Source organism: Callorhinchus milii, unplaced genomic scaffold (genome assembly GCF_018977255.1).
Source record: "Callorhinchus milii isolate IMCB2004 unplaced genomic scaffold, IMCB_Cmil_1.0 Scaffold3, whole genome shotgun sequence".
NCBI classification, from domain to species: domain Eukaryota; kingdom Metazoa; phylum Chordata; class Chondrichthyes; order Chimaeriformes; family Callorhinchidae; genus Callorhinchus; species Callorhinchus milii.
This window is the reverse complement of record NW_024704744.1, coordinates 47,689,842-47,715,051: the sequence shown is the minus strand read 5'-3', so window position 1 is coordinate 47,715,051 and position 25,210 is coordinate 47,689,842. Positions and strand designations below refer to the sequence as shown.

Here is a 25,210-nt window from a genome sequence, read left to right as displayed (position 1 = left end):
ATATAATGTATTCTTGAATAATTAACATTTTGCCTCCGAATTGTACAATGTAGCAGTGAACTCAACAACTCTCAATTAAGAAAATCATACTGCTCTATAACATTTAATTACATTTGCTTATTCTATTAACCCAGAAAGAAACCCAGAGCAAACTAGAACAACATCAATTTACAGTTATCTGTTCAAACGTATTCAAAAGTTAAAACAATGTTTCAGGGAACAAATTTCAAACATTAAAATGCACAACAGATTAAATTAGTATTTCAAAGGCTTCTCCAGCAGTTCTGACAAAATAATAATAGTAATGTTAATACTTGTATTTATAGCGCCTTATTACATCTTCGAGACGTCTCAAAGCACGTCATAGAATATACTGCAAAGTGAATTGACTGTATATTTTGTGCACGAAATGCGGCAGCCAATTGCACACAGCAGTGTCCCACAAACAATCACATCTCGAACAGTTTGTTTCACTGAACAGCAAGGTAGATCAGTGAAAAATGCATTTTTTTACTTGCCTGCATAACAGCATTAAAAAAGCATGTATTTCCCAAATTGCTTAGTCCTTTGACTGGGGCAGTTACATTGTTCACTGGATGTTTTCCTCTTATTGTTTCACTGCCATCAGAAATTTCTTCTCGAACTTTCAATGGTTTGGAAGTTAAACCTACAAAAGAGAATTGTAATTTATTTAATAACTTTCACAAGATTTCACAAATAAATGCATGTTATAAAACAATATAGATACAGTCCCATGATATAGATGCATGGAGGACAACCAATTCAAATGCTAGAAGATTCTTTAAGCAAATTCCAGGTCCAGTGGAAGCTCAATTTGTACTTTCTATTCCATATTTTCTTCACATATAATGGATTGTTTTAACATCCCAACAACATCTCAAAGGATAGTTGGAAGCAGAATCAGAATCAATTCAGGGCCACTAGATCTATACAATACAGTATTGCAATACAATAAATAATTTCTGAAACCACCTCCTTCCTGTGATCGAGAGTGAACTCCAAAAATGTAGTTCTTAACCGTTCTGCCTTCCCCACCTCCACAACGTCGCCCGGCTCCGACACTGTCTCACACCGCAGGCCACCGAAACCCTCATACACGCCTTCATTACATCGAGGCTCCACTACGCAAACTCATTGCTTGTCGGCCTCCCCAACTCCTCTCTCCATAGGCTGCAGATCATCCAGAACTCTGCAGCCCGTGTCCTCTCCTGCACCAGACCCGTGACCCTATCACTCCCACCCTTGCCCAACTCCACTGGCTTCCCATCACACAGAGGATACAGTTCAAGATCCTGGTCCTTACCTTCAAAGCCCTCAACGGTCTTGCTCCCCCCCACCTCTCCAACCTCCCAACCCCCTACCATGTTATTCGCTCCCTCCGCTCAACAGGCTCTGGCCTGCTTCACGTCCCCCGCCTGCTTGCCTGACTATCGGCAGGTGGGCTTTCCGCCGCTCTGCACTCACCCTCTGGAACTCCATCCCGCAGTCCCTTCATCTTGCCCCCTCCCTCGCCACCTTCAAGACCCACCTCAAGACCCTCCCTGCTTTCCCCTTCTGCCCTCACCCCCTTCCCCACCCTGACCCTCAGCTCGGGTTCGTAACTCTGTCTGTCCAGTGCCTTGGGACGTCCTCCCAACATGAAAGGCACGATACAAATGTAATTTTGTTGTTGTCATCTAAATGCTGTAATAGTGAAATATAAATACAGAATCAACAGTACCTTAGCTTGTAACCCTTCCCACTTATGTGTCAGCGCTTTTTGCTCTCAGATCTTCCTGAAATCTAACCATTTAAAACTACAGTTCTGAACATTGCTTTATTTGTTTTTCTAACCAAACAGCTTTCCCACAAATGGACATCACGAAAGTACAGTGTTTAAAGTAGCTGGTCGTGTAATAAGAGTCTCAAAAACCACTTCAATTATAAATACTTTCCAAAGGAACCTCCCTAAATATAATCAAATAAGATCCCACAGCTCCAACGATGGATACAGTAGCTCAAAACCTAGAAAACACATTTCTACTAGTCAGTGAAGATTCCTTATAGATGTACATGCAAGATATCAAACTTTACAACCAACAGAATTTTATTATTCTTACTTGCATTTGATATATGCCTTTTACGTCAGCTTTTTTTTACATAAATCAAAGCATTTCAAAGAATTCCCCTCTCTCTCCACCCTACTCAGCTCAAAGGATCAAATGACCAACTTCTTGTCCTATGTTCCCAGTGCTTATAATAAAACAGCTTCATATTAACGTTTGGACTTTCCAATTACATTGAAAAATTAAAGCAAAACCTTGGGCAAGTTTTCTTACTCCACACGCCTAATAATAATCCATCCAAAACAATAATGAATTGGTCATTTTCAATCCACGACTGTTTGTGGGACACTGCTGTGCGCATTTGGCTGCCGCGTATCCCCCACAAATATACAGTCAATTCACTTTACAGTCTGTTCTGTGAAGCCATTTGAGACATCGAGAAGATATGAAAAGCGCTATATCAAATGTAAGGATTATTATTATTACTTATAAAATAAATCTGATCAGCATCAACAGCTTTGTGAATTGTATGGGTCCCCAATTAGTTAAAAATTATTACTGCTGATTGATAACTCAATAACAAGTGGACATTAGCTCAGGATGGTAACTGGAAGCATCGTGGGGACATCCTCCTGACGTGAAAGATGCTATACAAATGTAATCTGTTGTTGTTGGAAACACATTTTCATACTAAAGGGTTTCGCCCACAAATATACAATCAATTCACTTTACAGTCTATTCTGTGAAGCGCTGTATCAAATGCAAGGATTATTATTATTATAGAACAATATTAAAAAAACTGTTACAAGAAGTGCCTACTGAGGCTGAGACCATAATACTTTAAAGGAAGTTGGATAAATATTGGCAGAGACAATATAACCAGCGCTGAGGGAAAGATCAGAGAAATGAGATAAGAGTAGTTAGCTCTAGTGGAAGAGCTAGCACCAGGACAGCCTTGATAAGCCAAATGGTCTCCTCCTCTGCTGTAATTGTTAAATGCTGAAAATCAATGATCATGCTTTGTGACTGAAGTGAACCTAAATACTAAAATGTTTCAGCATATGGTTTATTCAGTTAGTTTGAAAATAGACCTTTCCAACTGACTGAGCAATACTCTTTAAAACCTAACCAAGAATAGTCAAGACTGATTGGAAATAATCTTATTTGACGAGGCATTACTTGTATTCAGTGTGTCATCAGTAGCAGTGAAGATTACTTTCAATTGTTCAAACTAATGTGGCAGTACAAATCTGGAGGCATCAGCCAGCATTTAATACTCTGCACAAGTAACCATACTTCACGTGTAAGTCAAAATAACAAGCATTGGCAGATTACAACCTGTGATTTCTCTCTTTTCTCCCCTCCTCCCAAGCTGAGCCCAATTATATGAAAAAAAACTCCCTACTGCAAGTAAATACAACAACAAATTTACACACTGTATAGATAACTCCAGGTGTAAACATTTCTCTATGAATCAGTTTCACATGAAGCAGTGTATACCAATTGACCCATCAAGGAGTTCAAAATTAACAACTTATAGACAAGTTAAAAACGGATCCTATATGAAGAATTTCTTGATAAAACCAAACTAAAAAGGCATATGGCACCAAATTATCCAAGACAGAAGCACTTAGTCAAAAAAATGCTCAAAGGGAGATTCAAATATATCAACTTTATTGGGTTCTGTGCAAATCCAAGATGCCTGTTGACAAGGACACCATTGGTATCAAAGTGCAACAGTTAAACAAATGTTTCAATCTACATAAAAATTCAATATTCGGCAGAAGAAAACAACTTTCAATACATGAATCTTTGAATAACCACACAGAGTATTTTAGGGTACAAGTATAAGTAGCTTGCTTTTTCCCCCCAAAGTCATCTTAATAGGATTAAAATTAAATATTCAGATGCGAACGGAGCTCCGTCATCTGTGATCACAGATGACAGCTGAAAGTTTTCGCCGCCAGCGCAAGATCTGTTCTGCTGGACCCAGCTGCAAAAGGAAGCACTGCTTAATACGAACTACAAAGCAAAGCAGATGTCTGAAATTTCCCAGCAGAAAGTGCAACCAGCATGGAGACCTAGCTAATCTGTTTGCCCTATCACTTAAGAGCTGAGTGGGCAGGAAGGAAATGGGCATCATTAATTCCTAGCCTAGAGGAAAGCCAAGGATTTGCAATATATTGCTTGGACTAGTCCTCACTATATAGCAACTTTCACAATGTCAAAGTTATTTAATACAAACACAATTGACATCCTATGGTGTTTTTCTAAATATTACTGCACAATGCATGTCAAGGATAAATAGAATGTGAAACATTTATGGAATTAACAGGCTCCAGAAGCCACAGTGTAAGGGTGAATTGACTAATGTTTCAAATAGGAAGTTAAGAAATCATATAATTTACTGATGAATTAACAAAAAGGTCACCCTGTATTTTGCATGTTATTTGGAGCATGTACGTATAATTACTACAAAGCTTATTCACGGAAAATACATAGTTTGTTGTTTCAATTGGATTAGTCCACTTACAAATAACTTTACAAAGATTCTTACAAAGAAATGTCGTATTGGTTTCACTTAGAGTTCCTGGTATAAAGTACAATCTGCAACCCAATTCCCCATCTATATACGCAAAAAACTGCAGTTCCTATAAAGAATCAGCTCAATACATGGTGACGACTACCACTAAAGCAAATCTACATTAAAAAAGTAGCAAATTCGTACAATATCATTATACAAAAACAATATTTTCTAATTTATAGTTCTATAAATATAATTTCCAATAACACTATTATGACCAAATAACTTCTGTAACAGACGCTTCGGGTCTTCTCAGAGCACAGAACAATGAAAAGTGTAGGTTTCTGAGCTGTGACCATGGCTTCGTAACTACCAAGAGATTCTATCTAGAATTTCAATTTAAACATTTTTAAAATGTTCAAGTTCTCTCTTTTGGAGGCTGCAAGAAAAATAAAATCAACTGAAAGAAGTATTTTGTAAAGGAAGAGTGTACTGTTGAGATGAAGTGTAGACGAGGGAAAGATGAGAACTGGCGAAGCAAAAAATTTAACCTTACTCACAAATATACGATTGGTAATTACCCTGAACTGATCAATCAGAATCTTAATTTAAACTTTAGTCCATGTTATTACACCAGAGAATATCTGCCAAACACAATGGGTATCAACTGAGTTGCCATTCCGCAATGTCAACTGGGGGCCCACGATTAGTTTCCTAAGCCAACAGAATTCTACTGCACACAGCAGCAAAATTTATTTCAATGCATATTTGGGGAATTGCAGTTCCTGATGAACATCCAGGAACAAAAATGATACTAAACATTTTGCCGAGTAGACATGCCCGTGGACAACACAACCAACTAGCATGATAACCGCACAGCAAGATAATGCTGATTTTCTCAGGAGCTCTGAAAACACTTTTCACTTCAAGACTCATCTTCACAAGTAAATTAATTATCAAATGTATCCCATAAAAGATGAAGAGGAGCATACCTACATGAAAATCAACTTGTCCCCTTATTGGCAATATTTTAGTACAGACAAACATGTGTAATTTGTTGAAACACTGAAAAAAAATTAAAACCTGGAATAGGTGAAAAATTAATAGGGTATCAATCATTTCCTAAACCTATTAGGAAGAGCTTTGTACATTTGGTCACAATTGACATTAGTAATGCAATTACATCACCTAACAGCTCAGTTGTGCGTACAGAAATTATGATAAAAAAACTAGTCATGGTTCTTCAAATACAGAGCAATTTTTTTCTCTTAACTATTGAAGTAATTGTAAAATAATATTTTTTCATTGTGCTGCAAACCAAACAAATCCCCAAAACACCAATATGCAAATATTGCCACTTTAAAAAAACTCAAAAATTTGTATCCCGTGTCAGCACCCAGGTTCTCTTCAAGCAGGTGAAATCAGTGGCAAAATGGCAATCAGAACATTTTAAAAACCTCTAAGATTGAATAACTTGAAAACAAAGACAATTTCCATGAAAAACTGCAAAAGAAGCTGGTACCAGTTCAAATAAATTCTTGGTGGCACAGACGTAACCCTCCAAAATATGATCTACATGTAGCTCTGTGGTGGCCTCAGTCGTCCAGATCTAAGTTATCAGTACTCCAAGGCATTGCTGATGACAGACAAGTCAGCCTGGCTTGTCAGCACAATTTGGAGACCAGTCACTGGAGGCTGTCATTCTTTCCACTCAGCTCTGTTACCCAGCAAGCCAAAGACCCAATCGATAGTGTGGCCTAGTTGGTGCTCTTAATGGTAAGAGCACCATGCGGTTTTAGCTGGTTAAACTGCAGCAATACTCCAAACAACTCTCCATCTTCCTCCAAGCCTGGCTTTGCCAACCTGTGCCTAATGCTATTTGGAATGAGATAAGCAGAGTGCATTCCTCCAAGAAGAGAGTGCAATCCATTCAAGATGCAGGAACATTTTCAAGGTTAGATGGCATGCATCTCTCAGTCTGGTTTGGATACTCAGACATAGTGATGGGTTTCAGCATGTGTCAGACACCTGGCTGACCAAACAAAATGGGTCATTAACCAGGAGTGGACAGAACTAAAAAGTCTCATGTTAACATCCCTTGTTGCCTGAAGACATGAAAGGGAGGTAAAATGCTCATATCCAAGCCATACCAGGCTAACATTAACATTATGCAATACTGATGTCATACTGGTAGAAAAACCTATGGCCAGAGGGACAAGTACAAGAGACATTAGGTGGATTTTCAATGTTGTAACAATTAACTTCTGAATAAATGGGCTGATGTAAGCAACTGATAAAAAGAAAAACTGCTAGCTATACTGGCTAGTTTAGGCAGCACCTGAAAACATAATGATGCAATGCTTGAAAATTAAAACAAAATAACTTTTAGTCTTTATGCAGTTTTGAACTTGTTAAAAAAAAGCGGACTTATCCTATGTAGAAAATGATAGATTAGCAAATTATTTACAATTAATTTAGACTTCTGGTTTAGTAAAATACTTTGGTCCCAAAAGCTGAACCAAGTATTAGATATAAGTGAATTGTATTATTATTCCTTGTAAACTCTCTTAGGAAGACAGACCAGTATAAAATGCCCATGGATGATTTCCACATCTGGGACAGCATCTTAAGGTAAACAATGTTCACAGTGCCATCTGGATAAAACTGCAGGCAAAAAATAAACCAGAAGCATATGGAAAAGCAGATTTTTCTCTTCCCTGCAGCACTACAGAATGGCAAATGTCAACCCTAGATCTATATACGCTTCACTGTGCTAAGCTTTAGAGCACCACCTGGTTCTTCTTGCTCAGCCACCAAATATGGATTGCACTGGCACTGTGGACCATATCTGCAGGGCAAACTCAATAAATGCATTCCACTTCATGGCTAAATGGCATCTTAACACAAGTAGCATAGACTCAATTTGCTCCTCAGAGTCTTGCTCTTATTCGAACAGAAAAGGAGCAATTTAATTCACAATACACAATTGTCCAAATGACATACTTAGACATCTGTTTGTTAGAGATTCAAGTTAATTAAAACATTCAGAAAAAAAGTTCTAAATGGAATAAAACCTGCAGTACTACAGAAAGAGGGCAGTGCACAGAATATCACTAGATATTGTAATCTGTGAACAATGAAGTCTTTAGTGGGCTATGCAGTTTGAGTTCCTTCATGAAGAACTTTGCATATTTAATAAGCCTCCAATAAGCTATTTTAGGCCACATCTAAAAAGAAAGCTTCAAGTAAATAAGTTTTACAACCTAGAAAATTTGTACCAGTTGTTTAACGGTGCAGAAACATGGTGGATTTTCTCCATTATACAGTGAACCTAATGGAACTGGTGGAAGACGTTGCATTGACAACCATGAGTTACAGATCTTCTGAGTCATCGAACTATGACCGGAGATGAAAAGCTGCCATTTCAGTTCTCAATTCGAATAACAAATGCTTAGGTGAGTTGGGTCAAGGAAGCTAATTTATTTGTTGCCACAAGGTCATTGCAAATCAAATTAGAGAATAATCAGGAGTGAATTGTGGAGTGAAAACCATAAAATGAAATATTCACAATAAGAGCTCTTTGACACAATGTTTTTTTTAAATGTTGAACTGAAAAATAAACAAACTTGAAGATTAGCCAACTTCTTTACTATTTTAAGGCTTTGTTCAGAAGTATGATGGTTTTCTGGTTCAGCCTCAACTCTGAATGCTCCCCAATGCTCATGGTTTTTAAATGAATGGTAGAAAAAGATGAAGTCTTTTTGTGGACTTAATTCCACAATCTTCTGACGAAGAACTGAAAATGTTCAGTTGAACCTGACCCAGCATTGGAAAAATGCAAGCAAGATGATGGCTTTTATAATAATAATCCTTACATTTGTTTAACCGCCTTTCACCGCAAAGCACTTCATAAGATATACTGTAAAGTATAGTGACTATTTTTGTGTGCAACTTTTATATGGAATAGTAATCGTGCTTCTTAAAAAAAGATTTAGCAATTGTAGTACCTTATTCTGAAAATTTCCTTCAATAGGTGATAAATCTCACACACACACACATATAGAGAAAATAGATTTTTTAAAGAATAACATGAAGAAAGAACTCAGTTTAGTGTTCATTTATTTTTTATAAACATGAGAGCCATTTTTCAGACAGCAAAGTCCCACAACAGCCTTGAAATGAATGACCAATTAATTTAGAGAACTGTTGGTCAAGAAACGGAAGAAACCTCTTTCCTGTTTTGAATAACACCATGGAATCTTTCAAGTCCACCTGAACAAGTAGATGGGCTATACCTAGTTTGAATGCTAGGAGTTTACAATTATTAAATATATTTGTACGTTCTTTAAAATGAGTAGAATTTTAGCACTCTATTGACATAATACAACACATATTTCTGACTTAGTCTTAGGACTTCCCTATCCAAATGCCAAAGAAATACAACATGCACCTCTTGGGAGAGGGGAAAATTAAAATGTATCCCGATGTAAAATTATTATTGTATTTTATTGCTTCAAAGGAATCAAAACAAATCCAGCAATCCTATTTTTTTTGTAAATGCCCTTTATGGTCTTACTAATTTGTGATAACGACTGTTTGTGGGACACTGCTGCATGCAATTGGCTGCTGCGTTTTCACCCACAAATATACTGTCAATTCACTTTACAGTATATTCTGTGAAGCGCTTTGAGACGTCTCGAAGATGTGAAAAGCGCTATATCAAATGCAAGGATTATTATTATGTAAATAAATTACAACATTAAGATCCAATAACTATTATTCTGCATTGAAAGCCCTTTCACAACGAAAATATAAGAGTTTGACACTATCTTCTGTGACTGTTCCTTATCAACACAGTAGATCTTTTTCACTTTATGCTTTCCAAAAAAGCATTTTGAGAAAAATGTGTATATATACTCAATTGCATTTATATAAAGCCCTTCACGTGGGATAGTATCCCAAAGCGCTGAAATTTAATTAATATGCATCAACATGTAAACCCACAAAGTTTAGGTTCTGTTCTAGTCCTGAAATACAGTACAATTATTATGACACTTCTCTAATAAACCAACTGAAGGCCCTTTTAGTAAAGCCAGTTAATAGAGTTCCTTTCTTTACTAAACCTGCTGCTGTAATATTGCAAGGCTTTACTATATTCTTGTCAAGATACTTTTGTGGTGAGGGATACAAAAAAGGTACGTTGCCTTCTTTCTGCAACCCTTGCCTTCAGTAAATAATGTCAATCCAGTCTTTCAAGTCGCAAGTCAATATTTAAGATATTTTGAACCCAAGAGCCCTATTGTTAACTTACGTGTAACCCACAAAAACTCAAGATAAAAGATACTAACAGATTATTTTCTAACAACAGGAATAGGCAATGCAACATTCTAGAAATGATTTCCCTCTTCTTTTACAGTATATTCCTCAGTTACCAAAGCCTCCAATTTTATAGTAGATTCAATAAAAAAACAGAGGCATGGTATTATGAGTTTTAAGTTTTCAATTAAAAAAAGTGAAATAGGTTTTAATACAATTCGCAATTATTTGTCATACTATTAATTTGAATTAAACCCTGTGTATGTAGTTACTGCTTTGATTATGAATATATTTGGAAACATGAGAAATCATTGCACCGTCAGTATTGCACCTGTTTGGTAACCACTGATTTTGTGAACTACAGCCTGCAAAAGCTACAGTTGGCCTGTTACCCAGCACAATACAACCGTCTGGGTGGCACAACCAAAAAAAACATCCTTTCCCTTCTTTTGTGTGGCTAATGAGACCTCTCATCTCTCTGACAATCTGACTGTGCCCCTAATAAAAGTTGGGCTAGTTACAGTGAGCCATAGAATAGTCACTGTGCTGTTCACAGCTGCTTGCATTCTTTTGGGATCCCAGCACTTGGGAGGGGGGGGTGAAGGGGAAGGGGCAGCTCAACCGCTTAATGTAATTACCGCAACCATTCATGTAGTAGTAATATAATTAGAACATTTTTACAGCTGAAGCCAAACACTGCAGAGATCACATAGCAAACAGGCAGCCCACTGACAATCTTAACTCCTCCTCCCTCCCCCCATATTAGTACCAGATGCCACAGCTTGTTACTTTTCATGGAGTTGGCCTAGGGTGAAATAATAGAAAACTTTAATTTATTGTGCACATTAAATATTAATTTGAAAGTCTGACTGTTCTGCAAATCTACATCACCAGTTATACTCTGTACAAAATTAGTTCCAAATGCAATTATTTTTCTGTATTGCTATAGAGTTGCAATGTTTAAACTTTTTGTGGTACAGATTGTCTTTTAGAAACCATATCGGACATTTTCATACAGGCTCCTATATAATTGACAATGATTTAAAGTAGAAATAAATACACAAAAAGAACCAGAGCATATTTCGTCTCGAAACAAAACAATTTTAAATACTCAAAATTACAATAGTTTTACTAAATACACAAATAATTTAAATCTGTTTCAAAGAATTTGTGTTTGAAAACGCTTACTGTGTCATGGGTGGGAAACTAGGAACACAAGAAAATTGCACATGAAGTTTTAATTTGTTTATCTATCACCACAGCCATTGGGCCAGTTTGCATTAGCACACAACCAACCAAAGACTGACTGACAATCGGTAAATCAGATTCGCATACGAATTGTACCCACCATCAGCTACCATGTACCAGGCAAGACTATGCAAGTGTAAACTGAAAAGCTTTACTATGGTTATCATATAAACAATCTTCGATAAAGAACAAAAATATTCTAGAAAAATAATCAGCCCTTAAATGAAAGTGCACTGTACTTTTTGCAAAATATCACATGGAGTACTGTCACAGAGACTGCAGGTGTCTAATCTGCTTGAGGGGAGTGTGATAATTGGACTAGATGTGCAATAATGTTTAGAGTTGAGTAGGGATGCTTGGGGCAGCACTAAATAAAATCATCAGCCTCTGCAATGGCACTTATGCAAGAGGAGCATCCCTCTTCCAGTTGGAGTCCAGGTCTTCCCCACTGAGAAGAGTAGTTTTATGTTGAGTTGGGAAGAAGCTTAGGATGAGAAATACTGAGTCTGGAAAAGTTCGGTAAAGTGCATGTTAATTTTGTTGGCCTTCACAACATGCGGAGCAATAGAATTCTTTAACTAAGTTGCAATTTTTGATCTCACAATATCTGGACAACAATAGTTCTTCCCTCAAACCCCTAAGAATAATGCTATAGAATTTTATTTGCTTTGAAAAGTGAGCATACAAATAATCCATACCAAAATTTAAAAGTTTCTATAAAAATAACAGCACAATTAAAAATGCATTTCATGTTGTGTAAGATTAAAACACAATATACATCATTTACCACACAGAATTCAAAATAATTCACACTTTTTTTTAAATGCCTACTTTGAAATTACTTTAGCTATAATAGTCTTGCAGAAAAAAAATATTAAGGGGGAAAACTGCAATATAAAGCACCACTACTTGTGCAAAGCCACAAGGTGGAAGCAGCTAGCCAACAATACCATAATATGCAGCATTTACGATACACTAATTGCTTATCAACTGATTGCCAAAGAAACCTCAAGTACTCGACATTGGCCTTTACATAACTTAACTTAGTTCCCTCATTGGTTCAATTGGTAAAAGTGCTGATCAGTGTATAAAAAGGTCATGCAGACCCAATTTAAATTCCAAATTAGTAGAGATTAAGATGATCTCAGTCGAATGCAACTGCCTCAAAGGCAATATAACTTTTTTTCTCAGAATACACATTACAAATAAGCAAGACTAAGATACAAAATTTAAATCAAAAGGAATTTGGAAATCCTTATTTAATAGTGCCTGAGAATGAACTGCTATTCCACTGTCACTCAATTGAAAAGAGTAATCAAATCCTTGCATTTGAAATAGCACCTTTCAGGTCAAGAGGACGTGTCAAAGCACTTTGCAGGATTTTCACTGTAAAGTGAAGGGGAATGTTGTTATCCAGACATTACAAGATCACAAATTGTAAATTCGTAGATTATAAATATAGTTTATTTGTAAGTGAACATAACCTTGCAAACCTATAAACCTCATTATTATATATTTGGGCACATAAATTACATATTATTAAAAAATCCTTTTGGAAATTTCATATTTATATCATAGCTATTTTGCAATAACTTTAGATTCTTTATATTCATTTGAAATCTGCATGATTTAAACAGCACATCCCTAATACTCGTATCTTTCATTTTCACAAAAGTTTAACTGGAGACAATGTGATTTTATCTTCCCCCTCCCAATTTTTCCCAATTCATCAACACTCATATCCAGATTATCTGCTTTTGAACATCAATTGTACATGGTAGATCTAGCAGTTTAGTTTAGGCATTGTATATTCAGAAAGCATTACCTGAGCCCGTCTTAATGGCATGTTTCTGCAGAAAATCCAGTGCTTGAGCAAGAGCCTTTTTATTGCACTGTGCTGGTTCTTCATTGCATTCATAGCACCTATGGTAATTTAAAGGAAAGATTTAAGACAAGGAATATTATGCATAATTTATTATAACAGCAGTCTTCCAATCCACTTGATATTAAAATGCCAGATAAAGCAATGCAACCATAGTTACAAGATTTGAACTTTTTATAACATGATTTATAAAAATGTAGTGTTTTGTTTGCAGTTTGAACATTTTTAAGCATTCAATATGTTACACAAATTATTTTAGTACATTAGCCTGGTCCAGCTGGTAGAACTCTCTCCTCTGAGTCACAAGTTTGTGGGTTCAAACCCAACCTTGACACTTGGAACCCATATTGTCCACGATACTGATATGCATTGTCAGAGGTGTTAACCTTTGGATGAGACGTTAAACCAAGGTCTGTCTGCCTGTTCAGGTCCATGTTTGAAGATCCTATGGCACTATTAATAATAATAATAATAATAATCCTTGCATTTGATATAGCGCTTTTCACGTCGGGAGGACGTCCCAAAGCGCTTCACAGAACACACTGTAAAGTGAATTGACTGTATATTTGTGGGCGAACGCGGCAGCCAATTGCGCACAGCAATGTCCCACAAACAGTCGTAGATTGAAAATGACCAATTTATTATTGTTTTGTTTTTTTGGAGGGATTATTATTAGGCGTGTGGAGTAAGGAAACTTGCCCAAGGTTTCGCCCTGCCTGGAATTGAACTCAGGTCTCTCACTTGCAAAGCGAGTGCTCTAACCACTGAGCTACAGGACTCCAAAAGGACTTCAAAAAGAGAAGGAAGTTTCTCCCAGTGTCAAAGCCAACAATTCATCAAATAAAATTGTTTTTTCACATGATGGCTGTATGTGGCATATTACTGTGCTCAAATTGGCTTGCGGTTTTTGCCCAATAAAACAGTTACACCACTCTACAGTACATCACATGAAGCGCCTTGAGACATCTCAATGACGTGATAAGGATCTATATCAAATGCAATGATTATAGTTGCTCTAAAGAGCAATTACTTCTGTTTGTAGGAAAATATTGTAGCTAATCTACCCCAACAAAGAAATCAATTACTTTTATGATGAATATGGACATGGTAGGAATTTAGCCAGTACATTGGGAGAACTCCCGGCCCCTCTTCAAAATAGTGCCATGAGACTTTTAACATTAACTTAAACCATTCAACTAGGTAAACAGAAACTCAGTTTAACATTTCATTCCAAGAACAGTACCTCCAAGAATGCAAAACTGAAGCCTTGGCAAAAGTTAAAATGTAGGGCTTGACCCATATTCTGCTACAAACTGAGCCATAAAGATGGGAGATCTCAAGCGCTCTGGGTGCGAGAGGCGCTATATCAATGCAAATTGTTGTTGTATTTATGGTGGGGTTGGGAGGGCACAGGATTAAATTGGAGAGTGTGTGAGGAGTGGGAGGCAGCAGTGTATGGAGGTACCTCTATTGAAGAATGTCTCACAATATCAACCCCTCTCTCATAGTCAAATACCAGCCAATTGGAAGGGGAAAAGTTTATCCAGCAAGAACAGATTGGTTTATTAAAACTAAACAAAACTGAAATTATAATACAATTTAACAATTAACAACATGCATATTAATATTGATTTACATCTCACCAAATGCTCCATGACTCCAGATTAATCACGATGCAGTGTGGATCTGAGCGAGTTGCCTGGGAATGCTTCAGAGAATGTTGATCTTCCGAGTTTCGACTGCAACCCTAAGTTTAAAGTACAGGTAACTCTTTGTCAAATTGATACACTTAAAAATGATGGGTTCTAATTTTTATAATAATAATCCTTGCATTAAAGGATAACTGAGAAAACCACAAGAAATACAGAAATTAAGTTTTGATTCTGATTAGTTTTGATTAATTTGATTCTGCGGTTCTGTATTCAGAATTTACTATTCCTGCTTGTGGTCTCAGATGTTCTTTGGAGATAGTGGTATTGTATATCCTGAGACCAACTTGTAGCATAGTTAGTATTGCATGCTAATTGTCCCTTTCCTATGTATGAACTCAAAATTACTTCTAAATTGTTTTTAGAACTTTTATACTGCAGATTTTATATAAACTTGACAATCTGTTGTATTGACATGGAATCTGCATAATAGCTGACTCATGGAAAGCAATTTCAGCACGATTCAACATAATAGCAATGCCAGACCAATGTCAAAACACAATGAAGAGTTTAATTTTCTATTATAAAAAGCACCAAGGCAGTCTACTGGATTCCCTTTGTTATTTTAATGCTGGAAAAGATTTACACACAATTGAATTTCATTGTTATGCTAAAATTGGTAGAGCTCTGCACTGAGCACTTAAACAAATGCAGAATTCTGTCTTGCCCAATTCATGTGTGCTGTTACTGTCTTGAAACAGTTTATTGATTTAAAAATTGTATCTAACAATATCACCAATTTTTTTTCCATTTTATTTCTCACTATTATTCGTCTTTCTAGTGATTAAACTAATTCTTGCATTTGATATAGCTCTTTAAGTCAGGTCAACATCTCAAAGTGCTTCTCAGGATTTACTGTAAAGTGTTGGGGCTGTGTATTTTTTGTGTGGACAAATCCGGCAGCCAATTTGTGCATAGCAATATCCACAAAGCGAATGATCAATTTTATCTGGGGGATTGTTGACCGGTACACTGGGAGAAATTCACTTCCCCTTTTGAATATTGCCAATAGTACCAAGCTTCTTTTCCACTTCTTCCAACTTGTGCAGCAGTGTTAAAAGCTTTGCCAAAAATAATCCTTGCATTTAGTATAACTACAAAATACAACATGTTCTCCTACAAAATACAATGCACTTCACAGTTAGACCTATCAAACGCTCCAAGACTATCCTGCCTGAAGGGCACTATATAAATGCAAGTTGTACTCATGATGTGAATGACACTATATCAAATGCAAGGTTTCTTATGATTATAACATCTTATCACTTCAAAACGTCTCAAAGTGTATCTACCATAAATACAATGACATTTATACATATGGAGCACCTTTCATGTCGGGACAACGTTCCAAAGCACTTGACAATTCTGGTTGAGTCACTGGAGACGAGGGTGGGAACTGAGGGGAGGTGAAAAGGGGCAAGATGTAAAAAGAGCGGTCAAAGGAGTACGTCTTGAGAGGGGAGGGGCAAGTCCTGGGTATAGATTTCCAGAGCGCAGACACCAAGTGGATGAAAGGTGGATGGAGCGGGGTCAGGGGATGAAGGAGTAGCCAGTGTTAGCTGAGCGAAGGGAACTGCCAGATTGATAAGGGTGAAGGAGTTTGCAGAGGTAGGGTGCAGCCAATAAACTGGAGTCACTGAGTATTGGTAGGCAAATGGGACAACTAATTTGTGCACAGCAATGTCTACAAACACCCATGAAGTGAATGACCAACAAACAAACAGGACCTTGATTTAACATTTCACCCAAAGTAAAACATCTCTAACAATACAGCACTCACCCAGCACTGCTTTAGAGTGTCAGCCAAGACGACAAGATCAAATTCTTGCAGTGGGGCTTGAACCCACAACCTAACATCTAAAGATATGGTGTCCACTGAGTTACAGAAAGGTATTATCTCTTCAAAAAAAACTCCAGTACATTTTGCTATACACAACCTCCCTCCCAGAAAGCCATGCTGACTCCCTCTTATAAATCTATACATGTATTTATTATTTCTTCTTTCAGTTTGCCCTCCAATGTTTGCCCAGCAACAGATGTCAAACTCCCTGGCCTGTAATTCCCCGGGTAGATCGTCCACAGGACTTGGAGGAGCATGCCAGTCACTGGAGGCTGGGATTCTTCCCACTCGTCTCTGTAAGCCAAAGCCCTAATGGATATGTTGATCCAACTTGGACACAAAGTGGAAAGCTTGCCAGTCAGTGTTTGCAATGGCAAGCTGCGTGGTTTTAGCTGGTTAAAATCCAGCAGGACACGGACACACAATCTGGAGCCCCGAAGCCTCGACTCTTGCCAAGTTGTGCCTAAACGTCAGGGAGAGTTTGTGCATTCCATTCCAAACCAACAGAAACTCCATGCATATTGTAAATATCACATACAGGGTGATCTCAGGACTTTCAGTGATGAATAAACTCAATACTAAACCTGTTCTCATTAGAGAAAGCTATTTTAAATGGATAATATAGATGCGAACAGGCTAATAATAATAATCCTTGCATTTGACGTAGCGCCTTATCACGTCTTCGAGACGTCTCAAAGCGTTTTAGCTGGTTAAAATCCAGCAGGACACAAACACACACTCTGGAGCCCCAAGCCTGGACTCTTGCCAAGCTATGCCTAAATGTCAGGGAGAAAAAGGTCTTTGATATGGGCTACAAATAGAAAATAAAGATTAAGTTTAAAATATTGTGTACTGCAACAATATGCCAGACGTAGAGCAGAGATGGAGGAAAGTGACCACAGGCGCAATCAAAGTTTAGACAGCTTTTTAGGACAGTCACAGAGGGGGCAGACAGATAAATTAATGAAGGGAATTCCAGAGGGTGGTGATATAGTGGTTGAAGACTCTGTGACTAATGGTGGGGCAGAATATTTTTCCTTGCATTTAGGTGAGGAATGTACAAGAGGTTCAAGTTTACCGAGTAGAGGGGAAGAGAAGATGATCACAGAAGCAGGGAGGAGTAAGAGTGCAGTTGGGATTTTTAGGTGAGAGGGAAGCTCTTGAAGTTGATCTATTGGGAGAAGGAACCATGGGACCCTAGTGAGGATTGGGTTATGATCACACAAAGCTTAGTGCAGATAAGAATGCAGGGTGGGGTGAGTATTAAATGATATGACACCTGTGGCTGGCAGAAGGCCAGCAGGAGGGCATTTGAAAAGTTCGGAGGTAAAGAAAGCATGGATAAGGCATTTCGGCCGCATTAGGTGGGTGAAGTGGTGAAGATGCAGTAAAACCGTCTTGGTAATAGACTGAATGTAAGGAAGGAAAGAGAGCTGAGGCTTGAATAAAATGCCAAAGTTGCGCGGTGGCTCAGTGAGTACGAGAGTATGAGAGGGAAGGTTGAGTCAGAAGCAAGGAGCATTGACAGGCGTCGAGGATGATTAGTTCAGTTTTGTCCACATTGAACTGAAGAAAGTTGAAGCTCATCTAGGACTTGATGTCTGACAGATAGAACATCAATGCAAAAGATAACCAGATAAACATTGAATTGACTTACAACGGATTAATAGATAAAATAGATGCATACTATGGAAGGAACAGGCTTAATGGATTGATTGGACTTTTATCATTCCAGGTTTATGGTATTTCTAATAACCAATTAATCATAATTTTTTTTTTAAGAAAACATGAAACTGTTGAACATAAAGAAAATATAGTGGAAGCCTGTTAAGGACACATCGAGAACGGCTGTTTTGTCCGACTTAAGGGGTGTCTGAGGTGAACTGTTTTACCTCTTCTTGCCCAGCAGATAAGCGGCAGTGGTGCCTCCTCCCTTCCATTGCCATTCCCATTAGACAGGAAGGAGACAAACATGTGGAGGATTCAAAATGATTGACAGTCTTGGAGCCGCTTGTGAATGGATGAGCACTCCAACCGTTCACAAGCGGCTCCAGCTGTCAATCAATTGTGATTTGACTCCTCCCATTTCCTCCCTTATTTATTCCACATTCCTCCGCCCCCTCATTGATTGACAATCCAACTCCAGACGCTTGTGAATGGCTGGAGTCCGCTGTCAATCAATCACAATTAGACTCTTCCCAACTCCACCCTGGAGCCACTCATGGGTGAATGGCACTGCTCGAGACACAGAAGGCATTAGTAAGTACATTCAGTGGCAACCATCGCGGCATTTTGACCGGATTAACTGGATTTTTGTCCGAAACAACCAGCATGTTTAAAACAGCTAAGAATACAAATAAATCTGGGCCAGGCATTTTATTCGATTTACCTGGCATCCGGGGTTAACTGGCATCCAGCTAAAGCAGATTCCACTGTACTTCAATACCTTTGCATATTACTGACCTGGTAACCACATTTGAGGCACATCCAAATATCTGGTGAAATTTCAGGCTCTCCATCATGTGCTTTCAAATCCCTGACACATTCAGAACAGACTGACCAGTGATTTTGAGCAACAGCCTTCTTCACTTCGATCAGATCCACTGATGTGATAATGTGCTGACATGCTGAGCCTGAAGGAAAGAATATAAATTCAGAATGCAAATAAATGTTGTTACTGTTAATCTATTACCTTGGTTCAGTGTTTTTTTTACAATGAAATGTACACAACATAGATGTATACCATTTTAAATAATATACAGGACACTTATCAAGTTAAAAGTTTAAAAAGTTAGGTAATATCAATTAATTAAACACTGGTACACAAAGCTTTCAATACCATTTCAAATCAGTGCCAATTATAATACTTGTTACATCACTTACAGTTCCGCCATGTGTTACAGTGAGACCAAATGTTTCTTCAGCACTCAGACATATCTACTTAGGTCACTGCACCACTTTTAACAAAAATATACTGCATTCTAGTCAGCATTAAATATATGATCCAATAGTGATAATGTGGTTACAGTCCATGAGAAATACATGAAACTCACTTGTTCCTCCGATTCGTTCACAGATATTTATAAGTCTGGTAAAACAGGAGTTCATTAGCACTATTTTGTTATATTGAAGTAGAAAGGTTTACTGTTGGAACACTGTGGAAAAATTCCTCAAATATTAAATGGTATTGTAGTTGAAAGAATACGTAGTTCACCATATGTATAATTCCAATGCCAGGACAGAACAGGCTCCTCAGATTCTTTTGACTTACAAGTTTCTGCCACAGCATTCTTATGAGGCAACACCTTTTAATATCCCCCATCCCGCACCCCAAAAAATGAAGTCTGGAAACAAAATCACTCAATTAGACGTCCCAATTTCAGATTAATAATAGAACTTATTAATCATAAAGGATTTTTTTTAAAAAAGCTGTTTTGGTTCTGTTTTAACAGCATTTAGAATTCATTGGAAATGTCCACATTTATTTACAAGTATAAATTTTTTTTAAAAATGTAAAAAGGTGAACGTTCACATTTTAAGCTTGTATATTGTCCATTAGCCTCACTATGTGAAGTCAAAGGTGTATTTTATTGACCCCAGACATGACATAATTATATCTGTAGATATCACAAGGTCATAGTAGGAGTCAGGGACAAGCTTTAGATTCCTCGTACAAGCTAATACAGATTGCAATCTATATTTCATTTAAAAGAAAATCTATAATGGAATATGTTGCCATAATCTTCATAATAGATGAAGATGTAAGACTTTAAAATCATTTTAAAAGAACAATTTTACATTTTCTTATTCCAAGGGAACCAAAGAGTTAAGTGCATCATTCACATAAAAACATTCCAATTAGGAAACATGCCATACAAACTCTTGGAACATGTATTGTACTGTATTCACAATCCAACAACTAAAACTCAAGGCTGCCTACTGGTCATTATAAATTGATATTTAAATTTAAAGGGAGCTTGGCTCCTGTCAGCGCTCCTCACCTCAGGCGCTGACAGCATCACTATTCATGGATGCATTCTCCACCTCACCAGTATGGAACCTCGGTGTCTTGTTCGACCCTCAACTGTTTTTTCAAACCCCACATCTGTGCTATGATGATTTCTACATTCCCCCACCTCTGCGACATTGCCAGCTTTCAACAGTACCTCTCCCCTCAGGCTGCTGAGACTCTCATCCACGCCTTCATTACATCCACCCTTGAGTATGCTAACTCTCTACTTGGGAGTTCCCAACTCTTCCCGTCACAAGCTGCAGATTATTCAGAACTCTGCAGATCGTATTCTCTCCTGCACTAAACTCTGTGAGCTGATCATCCCCATCCTCGCCCTGCTTCACTGGCTCCCCATCCCCCAGAGGATCAAGTTCAAGATCCTCATCTTCATCTTTAAAGTCCTCTGTGCTTTTGTTCTTCCCTATCTCTGTGACCCACTAAAACTTTACCAACCTGTCTGTTCCCTCCACTTGGCGGGCACTGGCCTACTCCATGTCCCCATTCTACCCACTCCACCATCAGCAGTCAGATCTTCAGCCTTTCTGCCCCCAACTCCTGCAACCCCATCCCAGAGCGCCTTCGCCCACCCCTTTCCTTGCCTTCGAGGCATGTCTTCGATCATTCTCCCAACTTCACTACTCCCACCCCCCCACCCCTTGCCCGCCTTCTTGACTCCAGCCCCCAGCTCGGTGCAAACCCTTCACAGTCCAGTGTCTTGGAACGTCCTCCCTACATGAAAGGCGCTACATAAACGCAATTTGTTGTTGATAATAGTGGAGAAATTGCATACTGCAAATAACGGCAAACAAGTAATTTAACTGGATAAAATAACCGAAATTCATGGTTTGCATTCAGAGTAAAACCTTATCAGTTTACGAGTATGGCACAAGTTTTGAAGTTGCTAATTTATTCATGCTTATTTTTCTACAACGGGACTAATGAATATAGCATCACTTGTAATAACGGTATTGGGATTTAAAATTGGCAGCAAAATGTATTTAATCAGCTTTCAATCCCCTATTCCAACATAAAACATTCTAAAATGCTCATCGCCACCCCCACCCCCCAAAAAAAAACAAGGTCTTAGTGTTCCATAGCATACAGATAAAATTATTCTCAAAAACAATAACTTTTAGTTTACCTGAGACTTCATCCGATGACTCTTCATCCTGAGGCTTTTTAGGTCTTTTGCTCCTTTTTGTCATTTCACCATTACTTCGGGAGGATGGGTCTTTTACCCTCATCTGTCATTATAATTGAAAATGTTGTACAGCTTTACATATAATGTATGTTGAAACAGTTTAAAAGCTGAACAGTACCATTCATACACCAAAACTAAAACAGAATTAGAAGAATGCAAAAAAAATAACAGCCATATCACACTTTGTGTTTCAGCAATCCAATTGAAAATTTGGATACTGCATCAATGCACACTAATAACTAAATTAAGAATGCCCAACTCAGTTCACCAAAGTCAGCACAGAAACACAATATACCTAGGGCCAAAGAGAGTCGTACCAACGCTCATACTGCAGACGCAGCAACATGAATTGCAGAACTAAAGTAGAACCTATGATCGCTACTACTCTTCATTGAATTCTAGTTATCCTACCAAATAGAAGCGAATCATCACCAACAATTTAAAAGAGAATTGGGTCAGGATACTGAACAGAAGAAAAAATCTGAAGCAACTGTGACCTCACCCAAAATAGTAGCCCTGTCAAATTTAAAGCTTGCACAACTTCTGTCCTTTGCTGCAAAATTGTATTTATACATTGGCAAATAAGCAACAGGCCAAATGGGCTTCTTCCACGCTGTACATTTCTTTGTAAGGGCAGCGATCTCACAACAGTGGCCACTCGCCTTCAGGTCGCCATACTAATGTGGTCATCTCACTAGATTGGTTAATATTTGCAGTCTTTTTCATTTCAACATAACATAATACAGTAATTCAATTTCCATTTACATGTGTCTTTTGCATAGGATAATATTTCGGAACACTTTACAAAGATGGGATCGGCCAACGAGCAAGGGAGACAGGGTGGGAGAAGGTGACACATTTGCATGCGAAACAGGGGACGATGTAAAGGAAAGAGGACATGATTAGGGACCAGTTGTAAGGGAGAAAGGAAAGCTTAGGATCAAACAGGACACTAAGGTTGCGCACTGGTTTAGCAAATAATACAAACTCACTCGTGAGATTAACCCGGTAATGTGGCAACAATTCTTCTCTCCATTTGTTAACTTTATTAGTGAGTTTGCACTGTAATAATAATAATCCATGCATTTGATATAGCGCTTTTCACGTCTTCTAGACGTTTCAAAGCACTTCACAGAATATACTGTAAAGTGAATTGTAAAGTGTTAATAGCTTTACAATAACGTATGCTGAAACAGTTTACTGTTTGTATTATATAAAGGATGTAACCTTTACCTTTTAATACTAGACAGGAACAACCATGGAAATTTATCTCCTTATGGGAAAGGCATTCTCCTTCTCTCCCCTCATTTTCTGAAGGCACTATCTGGATGGTTTGCCCCAACATTATAATAATAATCCTTACATTTAATATACAACCTTTCGCATCAGCAGAACATCTCAAAGCACTTCACAGGATTCACTGTAAAGTGCAGTGTAAAGTGTATTTTGTAGATGAACATGCAGCCAATTTGCACACAGCAATATCCTACAAACAGTCACAAAGCGAATGACAGCCAATTTTATTTAGGGGACTGTTAATAATTATAATCCTTACATTTGATATAGCTCCTCGTCACACTGTCAAGACATAAAAACATAAGAATTAGGAGCAGGAGTAGGCCATTCGGCCCCTCGAGTCTGCCCCGCCATTTGATAAGATCATGGCTGATCTTCAGACCTAACTCTAATTACCTGCCCTATACCCATATCCCCTAATCCCTCTATTTTTTAAAAATCTATCAGTCCCAGCCTTGAAGATGTTCAAGTACTGAGCATCTACAGCCTTCTGGGAGATGTCTCAAGGTGCCTCGCAGAATAACAAACACAAAATTTAATTTGTATAGCGCTTTTCATGTTGGGAGGCGCTGGGCAGTCAGTGTTTCAGACCCGAGCTGAGGATCGGGATTGGGGAGGGTGGAGGGCAGGGGAAGGTCTTGAGATGGGTCTTGAAGGAGGCAAGAGAGGGGGCGAGGCGGAGGGAATGCGGGATGGAGTTTTAGAGGGTGGGGGCAGAGTGGTAGAAGGCCCGCCCACCAATAGTGGAACAGGCGAGAGGGAGACGTGAAGTAGGCCGGAGCCCACTGAGCGGAGGGAGTGGGCAGGTTGGTAGGGGGTTAGGAGGTTGCAGAGGTAGTGGGGAGCGAGGCCATGGCGGCTTTGAAGGTGAGGTCCAGGATCTTGAACTGTATCCTCTGTGTGATGGGAAGCCAGTGGAGTCGGGTGAGGATGGGGGAGATAGGGTCACGGAGCCGGGGCGGGAAAGGACATGGGCTGCAGGGACTTTGGTTTAACGTCTCATCCAAAAGACGGCACCTCCGACAATACAACACACCCCCAGCACTGCGTTGGAATGTCAGTTTAGATGATGTGATTCCAAGTCCCAACGTGGGGTTTGAACCCACAACCTTCTGACTCAAGAGGTGAGAGTGCTACCAACTGAACCAGGCCGATGCATAATAATAATCCTTAAGTGCCATTTATATCAGGAGAGGGTCCAAAAGCACGTCACAGGATATACCGTAAAATGGAGCGACTGTGTGTTTTGTGGGCAATTTATGAACAGCAATGTCCCACAAACAGCCAATGAATCAAGGCACTGGGAGAAATCTACTTTCCTTTTCAAATACTGCCAAGAGCTCAACCTGAAACAGGCAAATGGGACCTCAGTTTAGCGTCTCGTCCAAAGGGCGGCACCTCTGACAGTGCAGTGCACCTGAAGCCTGTGTTGGCTTGAATACAGCCGATATGGGGCTTGAACCCACCACTTTCTGCCTCGCGCGAAAGCGCTCCCAACTGACACTTGGCAGGGTTCACGTCTGAGACGGAAAGGAAGATTATTGCTATGTTATTAACAATGCCCAAAATAAAACTGGCCACTCACTTTGTGACCGTTTGTGGGGCATTGATTCGCCCACAACATTTGCTGTCAGTTCACTTTACAGTGTACCCTGTGAAGCGGTTTGAGACATCGCAAGGTCACAATAAGGCACTGTATATGAAATGCAAGGATTATTATTACTACTATTATCATTATTACACCGCTCATGATTGCAAACTGCCTGTCTGTTCACCTGACACATCAAGGGAGCGACGTCGGAAGGAGCTCGCCGGGTGGGTGGGTGACTGACCCAACTTGAACACAACTCGGCACCGAGTCGTGGATAGGGCGCAGCAGAAAGGCGAGGGTCGGGTGTCCGGGGCCGGGCACCGGGCACCGGGCCTCCCTCTCGTCTTCACAGCACCAGCGACTCAAACTTCACCATCACATCCCCGCCCCCCCCCATAGAGCGGCCACCGCAACCCTTGAGACTAAAGTTTGTGTTGAACTCACTGGTTGAGCGGGTGTGAGGCGGGCGGGCGGGCCCTGTGGAGGGAGGGAGGGAGGGAGGGAGGGGTGTGGGGGAACCCTGAC

The 25,210-nt window shown here is 38.9% G+C and overlaps 1 protein-coding gene across 1 annotated transcript in view; it reads right to left on the bottom strand.

Annotated features, from left to right (window-relative positions):
• Positions 1 to 25,151, bottom strand: part of usp45 (ubiquitin specific peptidase 45) — a 61,561-nt gene extending 36,410 nt beyond the window's left edge. The window contains exons 1-6 of the mRNA XM_007892949.2: positions 25,130 to 25,151; positions 21,739 to 21,841; positions 19,049 to 19,218; positions 14,680 to 14,783; positions 12,980 to 13,077; positions 519 to 667 (exon numbers count right to left, since the gene is read on the bottom strand). Coding sequence (XP_007891140.1) covers positions 519 to 667; positions 12,980 to 13,077; positions 14,680 to 14,783; positions 19,049 to 19,218; positions 21,739 to 21,841 — 624 coding nt within the window. The 5' untranslated portion in view covers positions 25,130 to 25,151. The remainder of the gene's footprint in view (positions 1 to 518; positions 668 to 12,979; positions 13,078 to 14,679; positions 14,784 to 19,048; positions 19,219 to 21,738; positions 21,842 to 25,129) is intronic.
• Between the last annotated feature and the right edge of the window lie 59 nt (positions 25,152 to 25,210).